This window comes from Pelmatolapia mariae, linkage group LG3_W (genome assembly GCF_036321145.2).
Source record: "Pelmatolapia mariae isolate MD_Pm_ZW linkage group LG3_W, Pm_UMD_F_2, whole genome shotgun sequence".
Taxonomy (NCBI): domain Eukaryota; kingdom Metazoa; phylum Chordata; class Actinopteri; order Cichliformes; family Cichlidae; genus Pelmatolapia; species Pelmatolapia mariae.
Window position 1 is genome coordinate 73,916,051 of NC_086229.1, and position 8,498 is coordinate 73,924,548.

Consider the following 8,498-nt stretch of genomic DNA (forward strand, 5'->3'; position numbering starts at 1 on the left):
GGATGCTCATAAAATAATCATGAGGTTAATAAGGCGCGCTAAGGTCTTTTTTTCTGCTCTGGCTCTGTATGATGTCACAGAGAGCATCTATATAGTTATCTTTGATGCTCCAAGCTTCTGTTTGCAAAGAACAGCCATTCAGGGTTTGACTTATAAAGGATGGAGCTAAAAATGTCAGTTTTTAAGGGGCTGCGCAAAGGCCCGGTGTGAGATAAAGAAGCATGATTTTGAACTCTGAATCATGTGAAGCTACTGTAGTTGAGTTGTAGAATCAAACGGAGGTACTTTGTACGAGCAGGAGTAGATCAGCACTGTCACTCCTCATGCTACCAACAGATGGAGCTCAGATTTAAGCGTCAATCTCAAAAATTGTCAAAGCAGCCACATTCAGCGCTACAGTCACTTATACACTGTTATGTATGAGGTCCAGCTGTTGATCAGCATCAACAGCTGGACCTGCACTCAAGGTTTAAGTGTAGTTTGGTATTTTGGAGTTCAGACATCCAGCTGTTGTCTGACTGATGTTGACTCTGTCAGATTAGAAGATTACAGAGATGTGACGAACTGCTTGTCAGCTCCCGACCAATTATACCACGGTCTCTGTCACAACCTGCATGTTGTCTGTAGGTTGACTGAAGCAGACATAACAAGCTGTAATTATAGATTGTATATATCACACCGTGAAGCAGAGGCCTCGTCATTTTAAAGCCCTTACCTTATAACTGTATGGCTGCCACCAAATTGGAGCCTGAAGTGACGATCTGTTAGTACACACCAGATATATCAATATTATCATTATTATTATTATTTATCAGATAATTGCATTAAAAATGCTTCAAAAAGGCTCCAACAGTACAAATACAGTTCAGGAACTCAAGTCGCCGTCCAGCTGTCAGCCAATGAGGCCACGCCCCTACGAATATAACTTTAATAATTAACATGGCATCAGAGACCAAAACCATTTTCTGTATTAGGCTGTAAACATGTTTGTTTCTGGTGTAAAGTGGACATTTTAACATGGGAGTCTATGTGGACTGATGCCCTTTTGGAGCCTCAAGTGGACGTTGGAGGAACTGCAGGCTGTGAGGTTGCTGGTTGGCCGTGATGGCTTATCATAAACAAATCCAGTTTGTCTATTTGTCGCCATCAGAGTGCGGTCTACGCCAGGCGGTGGGCCTTCACCCTCACAGGAAGAAGCGGATTCTGGGCGGCCGGGTGTCCCGGCGGGGGGCGTGGCCCTGGCAGTGTTCGCTGCAGAGCGGTCAGAGCGGTCACGTCTGCGGCTGCGTCCTCATCGCCCGGAAGTGGGCTCTGACAGTCGCACACTGCTTCGAGGGGTAAGGCGGGCGACTTCAGGATGTGTCGTCAATGAGCCGCATTTTATTTTAACCTCAAACACTAAAGGTGTGTGTGTGTGTGTCACAGGAGAGAGAGTGCAGACCTGTGGAAGGTGGTGCTGGGCATTAACAACCTGGACCACCCAGGAGGTCACAGTCAGAGCCGAGGGGTGCGCTCCATCATCGTACACCCGCGCTACAACCAGGCGGTGGTGGACTACGACATCAGTATTGTGGAGCTGGACTCTGAGGTCAGAGCGTGCTGGTGCACAGGATCGATTATCAGCTGTAATCGCACTGGACTGATGAGGCGTGTTAATGTTTGCAGATTGAGGAGACAGCCTTCGTCAGACCGGTGTGTCTGCCTCAGCCGAGCCAGCTGCCTTTACCCGACTCCTACTGTTACATCACCGGCTGGGGTCACATGGGCAACAGGAGTGAGTACACACACACTTCACTCTTTAGCCTTTAGCCTTATCCCACTCCTAATCTTAGGAGTGGGATTAGGAGTCCTTATCCCACTCCTAATCTTAGGAGTGGGATAAGGACTTGTAGCACAAGTCGGCACACACACACTTTGTTTGAAACACAAATCTTTCAATCATTTTTCGTTTTATTCTCGTCACGTAGAGGCGGTGCATTTAGACTTTACAGAGTCCTGCTCTCTGTCTTCATCTGCTGGTTGAAAAACATCAGGCTGGCAGCTTTTTTTGAAAGCAGAAAGAATGAGCCGAGTCAGAGAGGCTCTGCTCTCGGTCTGAGTTTCTGCCCTCGTTATTCAGATGGCCGTCAGTCTGAGAGAGAGTGGATATAACTCAGTTTCTCATGCTGCTCTGTGCTCAAGCGCTCTAAATCTAGACTCCATCACCGTGAAAGTTACATAAACTTGAAATCATGCAGCTTGGTTTGAAACTACAAACCTTTCCTGGATGCTTGTAAAGTTGTAATTGATGTTTCATTAAACTCTCAAACTGGGGAGTTTCATTCATTTCAGATTAGCTAGCAGTTAAGCAACAAAACTCTTCGTGTAGCTTACCAAAGATATTGTGTGGATTGAAATGTGACGAGCTCACTGTTGCACCCACCCGTGGGTCACAGGACCGAAGCCGATCCTGGGAATGCTCCATGCGCGGCCGGGTCGCGTTCCAGCTCCGATGCAGCTGCCGCAGCTGGTTGTTTCCACTCAGGAAAATATTTGGGATTCCACCAGATACACACCAGCATGTTTCAGAAGGGTCACACAGGTGGCTCCAAAAATAACACCAAGACTATAATTTATATTCTATTTTTCACCTCAGTCTCCTTAATCATAATCATAATCTGCCTTTTCACTCAATTTAAGTGCTCAAAACGCATTCTGTGCCTAATCATGCACACACTCATGCAGTGATTTGATGTACGCCTAGGCAGTTTTTGTATTTACACAGTTAGACACCAGCATCAGAGGCAACTCGGACTTCATTTTTATGTCCAAGGACACTTGGAACTAACAAAACCACATAAAAGACGTGCTTTTGTTAGTGGCCAAGAGCGACTTTGAAAGAAAATCTCAGAGTACTTCGAGATCCTGAGCGCTCTTATTATATTTAAAGCCTCATCTTCATCCTGTGTGTTTGTGTGCAGTGCCGTTTAAACTGCAGGAAGGGGAGGTCCGGATCATCTCTCTGTCTCAGTGTCAGTCCTACTTTGACATAAAGACCATCACTCCCAGAATGCTTTGTGCTGGCTATGAAGCTGGAACCGTCGACTCCTGCATGGTAACATCTGCACCAACAGCTGAATTAGTGTAAAGTCCAGCATGAAGTACCGAGCCCACACAATTTCTCAGTGTGTGTGTGTTTAACGCGTGTATGTGTGTGCGTGTGTTCAGGGTGACAGCGGCGGCCCGCTGGTGTGTGAGGAGAGCAGCGGTCGCTGGACGCTGTTCGGCCTGACGTCGTGGGGCAGCGTGTGCTTCAGCAAAGCGCTCGGACCCGGGGTTTACAGCAACGTCACGCACTTCACCCCCTGGATCCAACAACAGATCTACATCCACACGTACCTGACCGACTGACACATACGCTCACTCACCTGACACTTCCTGCTCCAAGCTCTCATTCATTCCAGAAGGAAGTGATGTCATCATCAGCCACAACACGCGTTCAGTTCCTTAACCTGTGCCTATATCGATACAGATAGCCTTCAGACGCTGTGTGAGCAGCTAGCTGATGTTGTTGGTGATTGAAAGTTACATCCATACAGTCAGTCACTAAACACTGAACTCTGATTTTATTATTTTTTATTACTCGATTCAACCCTACAAACATCACAGAAACAAAAACATAACCACTGCTCAGTGCTTCGTGCTGGACTTTATACTAAGATACTTTTAAATTATGTAGTTTGAACTACCCATTACATTTCCTGGGGCTGAAAAAAAGACGAAGCATCAAAGACGGCAGTTCCTCCAACAACATCTTGAACTAGTCTTCTGCTGTGCTTCATCTCAGCTAACTGAAATCACAGAAAACACACTTTCACATTAATGTTTTTAATGCGAAAATTTTCAATTCAATTTATTTCAGTTCAACTTTATTTATATAGCACCGAATCACAACAACAGTTCCATCAAGATGCTTTATATTAAATGGTAAAGACCCTACAATAATACAGGGGAAAACCCCAACAACCAGATGACCCCTATGTGCAAGCACTTTGGCAACAGTGGGGATGAAAAACTCAATTTAAACAGGAAGAAACACTGGGACAACCAGGCTCAGGCGGCTGTGACTGATTACCTTCTTGGTTAAAAAATAATAACGAAACTTTACATTCAAACTTGAAATCTGAGCAATGAAACAGTAAACTCTGTTTAAACTACGTTTAAACTCCATCATGAGACATTCAGCAGTGGTTTCATTTCACTGCTTTTTGCTTCTGTCACAAACTACACTATCCTCATACAGACCTAACAACTGCTCAAAGATGTGTATCCCCAGATCAGCTGGCGATTGGTTACTGGAGTTGGATTGGTGAAACTGGTTAAAAAGATGCTGCTCAAAACCTCTAGTTTGACCAGTTCAACCAGTCCAAGCCAAACAGATTGCAAAGGTTGCATCGAAGCTTGTCTGCAACTGCTCACCAAGCAGAAGGAAAACGTAAAAGTGTGATGTTTGACGCGCAGTTGGGGAATAGTTGGAGGTTGCGGACCAGCCTCCAGGCCTGTGTGAGTGAGGACTTAGAGTTCAGAGGAAAAAACTCAACATTGTGATGTTCATGTGTATCAGATGGCACACGGTCTGTTTCCAAGAACTCCATAAACTACTTGTTCAAACTTTAAATCAGCATTAAAGCAGAAGAACTCCATTTCACAGTCATTTTCTCCGGCTACTTTGCTGGAAATACTCCTCAAGATTTCTGAAGAACATTGTCTTGAAGAGCTAAAACAGCTTGTTTCAGATATGGCCAATATAAGTTAAAAAAGGATTATTATAAAGTGTGACTCATGCACAGCTACTCTAGAAACATCAAGGAATACATATATGGAGCTGGAAATGAGCAGGATAGATTCACGTACTTACCTAAGTCATTAATCCCTATTTTAACAAAATATTTAATAACAGCAATTTACAGATTAATGATAGTTTTGCAGCTATGATACAAAATTGTGTCAGTGTTTGTGTTAAACATCCTGTAAGCAGAAGCTAAATCTGCTATTTCAGAGAAAATTGAGGATTGTTTCCCGGAGAGTAGCTGTGAAACCGAACATTTTAATGATATTAAGGCGTTTAGCGCTGAAGCTGCTAAAACAGACCAGCCGAGCACTCATTTTCCCACAATGCTTCACTCTATAGTGCCTAGCAGTAAAAAAAAAAAAAAGACACAAAACAAAAACAAAAACAAATTTGTTACTTGTACAATGTCGTACTGTACGTGCGTGTGTGAGTGTAAGCTGCTGTGTGAGCGTCAGAAAGTGCTTCAAACCACACTGGCAACTTATATCGGGCAACTTTGATGGTCAACATGTAACTTTGTTCTCACAGCTGTTAGTTACATTTATCTTCTTCTTTCAGACAGAAACCTGTAACTGACCCCCCCGACCCCAGTCATGCTGTATAATGGTACATGAAGATGTAACACAAGCTTTATTTTTGTATATAACATACACCGATGTAGTTTTAAGCTGTGTTTATTCATGTTTGTTTACGATGATGAAAAATGTCTTCAGAGGTGAAGTTAGAACAATGCGGATCATTAGCCTTTAAAGTTTCTGGCTTACAGATATATCGTTAGTAAAGTAAACAGTTAATAACACGCTTATTATAAATGATAAATCAGGGGACTTGAAGTAAAGTTTTACCCAGTTTTTATCTAAAAGTAACCTAAATGTTCATCAAAGTGGATAAAGCGCAAAAAAGCAAATATTTAAACTGCCTGTAAAGTATATCTTTAATGTATTGCTAATGTGGAAACATTAGTATTAATCCAAATGTTAACATAAGTCATATGAGCTTTATCTCATGTATCAGATGGTCAGACTGTAGTTTAAAGCTAGCAGACTCACTAACACAAACAATTAACTGCCAAATTAGCGCCAGCTAGAATACGAAGCACAAATGTAGCACAGTATAGAGCGTTTAATGATGTGTTTTCATAGCGTTAGCACTAAGCTACGTTAGCTTTTGCTGTGTATTTACAAGCCGTTTAGGTCCAACTGTTCAACAGTAGCAGTTTTCACACCGTAGCTGAACTAGTAGGAGGAAAAAAGATATTAAGGCTTAATGGATTAAAACTCATAACGGACGGTTTGTTTGCAGTTCACGTGTCTTGACAGCGTTTTTTAGACGACTCTTCAAACGCGGAGATTTGGGTGTTGCCTCTATTTAAACACACATGTTTACCACATTTATGCTTTAAGCTAACTGCCTCACACTGAATTCACTTAAATATTGTTGGTAACTGTTTTTGTTTGTTTTGTTTGCCTCATATGTGTGACAAAAAGACTCACACAGACAGCAAAGAAGCATCAATACCACAGAGTAAAACCCTAACTCATACTAACTGAGGCCTCAGTCACATAGGCATAGAGACACTTAGCAACCTCTGGTCACAAGGGGAAACATGTATTCCTTAATCGGTTGGCAAGTGGTTGCTAGCTGTTGCCAGGTGAAATCAGTCACAGCAAAGGAAAACCACCAAAAATCTCTATGTGATTGTTGGTTGTTAGCAGTTTGCAGTGACTCTTTCTAATTTGTCTGGAAGACATCTTCTCATTTTTCCCTGGCACACAGTGGTTGCCCGGTGGTTGCCAACCAGTCTCTAGGCCTTGTGACTGGAGCCTTAGACTTCTGGGAGATCTGGTGGAGCTAGTGGACGTGCAGGTGGTGATTCCTGTTTTTCTCCACCAGAGGCTCCAAAAGGCTGAATGCTGGTCATACTACACCCTGCCGTTATTGGGCTTTTGTTTCAGAAAGCAGGTTTAGTGAAAACTCTGAGTTTGTTAAACCTGAGATGTAAATTTAAAACAAATGTGGAAATGTTTCACTCATCGTGTCCACTAATGAATAATTGGAGGCCGTGAATTTGTTTCACTTGGCGAGATCAACATTTTAGCACTTCCCCCCATTTTGACTCCCTGTTAACCCAGTGGAAGAGTTGCCCAACGAATTGCCCCGTTGACCTTCTGTGCTGAGGTCGAACTCACATCCAGAACATTCCAAGTTGCTGCTGCTGATGTTGTTTTGTGTGTTTGGTTTTTTAAGAGTATTTTTCTACAGCGTTTTGTATGTCATGCTGCTTACACAGGGCTGTTAGTGTGTGTGTGTGTATGTGTGTGTGTGAGCACACAGTCACATGTACGGACTGTGTGTTTGTTTCTTCCTGATTTAGCTGTTATGACTTTGTTATCATGATGATGATGATGATGAGTAATGTTTGATTATATGGATTCAAATGCTTTATGGACAGACTGTAGCCTTTAATGTTTGTGTAAACAGTGAATATTTGGTTTATATCATCTTGTATCACACCAATAAACTTATACACACACTCTCTCCTCTGCGTGTGTTTGACCTAAACTGCTCTAAACACAAGTCATGAAAGGTTTGTCGAGGGTTATGTTTAGATTAAGTAATGTGCGACGGCATATGTGACTCACGGCGTGTCTGCAGAGGCGTCACGTCTCTTTCCACTTCCTCTAGTCCAGAAAAAGAGATAAATAATGGAGATGTTGAGTGTCAGAAGTATCTTTAGGTGGAGATTTTAAATAGAATGTGCTCAGACTAGAGAACTATGGTCTGGTAATAAAAAAGCCTTAAAAACACAATCTGGTTTAGTTAAAGACAAGCACAGTGCCAAAAGGCTTGCTACACAAACAGGTGCACATTTTTATCATTTGTGCTTCCTTCAAAAGCCACCTGGAGTTAGTTGTGTGGATTGTAGAGGGTTCCTTCCCCAATAAATAAAGAAAGAGAAAGTCTGTTAGCTGACAAAGACTGAGCAACATAAACCACACTTCAACTGCAATTACACTGTGTGAATGTGTTGCTTTGCTCACAAAGATTTTCAAGCACAAGCTCAGTGCTAACAAATATTCTATAAAAACCCGGGAGATCATTGAAATCCAAGCAAACTGTCTATGAATAGGTGAAACCCACAACTTTGGGTGTGCTGGAAAGATCTCATCAATAACAGAGGTGAAAATAACCTCAGGTACCACAGAAAAAGATGGCAGTGGGGGTATCATCATTGTTTAGGCCCACTTTGCTGTCCTGCAGTAAAAAATATAAACATATGAAGCATTGCTCGTTTACTCGCAGTATCAGCGTTGTCTTTTTCCATTACATGCTTTATAGACTATATAGATAATGTCTACGACTGAACTAGGCAGTACTTTGATTTTGCCTGGAAGAGCAGTCGAATAATCCATAAAACTCGCGACAAAGGTCCCTGCGTTTTCGTTGTTTCTATCATCGGGTATAAAACACCAGGACATGCATCCATCCATCAGTCTCCTCCTTTCTCCCTCGCTCACAAACCCCAAGATACTTAAACTCCCTCATTGGGGCAGCATCTTACTCCCAGTCCAGAGTGCTGCAGCCGTCCTGTTGTTCACATCCTCAGTCTTGTAACCGCTGATTCTCCGAGCAAACATCTCAAACAAAACAAAGTAGAACGTCCAAA

The 8,498-nt window shown here is 42.6% G+C and overlaps 2 protein-coding genes across 3 annotated transcripts in view; both read left to right on the top strand.

Moving 5' to 3' along the window:
* Positions 1-7,353, top strand: part of corin (corin, serine peptidase) — a 28,011-nt gene extending 20,658 nt beyond the window's left edge. For both annotated transcript variants that reach the window (XM_063469869.1, XM_063469870.1), the window contains exons 20-24: positions 1,151-1,337; positions 1,426-1,588; positions 1,666-1,774; positions 2,961-3,094; positions 3,208-7,353. In XM_063469869.1, the coding sequence (XP_063325939.1) occupies positions 1,151-1,337; positions 1,426-1,588; positions 1,666-1,774; positions 2,961-3,094; positions 3,208-3,390 (776 nt within the window). In that variant the 3' untranslated portion in view covers positions 3,391-7,353. The remainder of the gene's footprint in view (positions 1-1,150; positions 1,338-1,425; positions 1,589-1,665; positions 1,775-2,960; positions 3,095-3,207) is intronic.
* Positions 1-8,498, top strand: part of LOC134623951 (zinc finger protein 664-like) — a 507,757-nt gene that overhangs the window by 64,404 nt on the left and 434,855 nt on the right. The gene's annotated exons all lie outside the window — the stretch shown is intronic.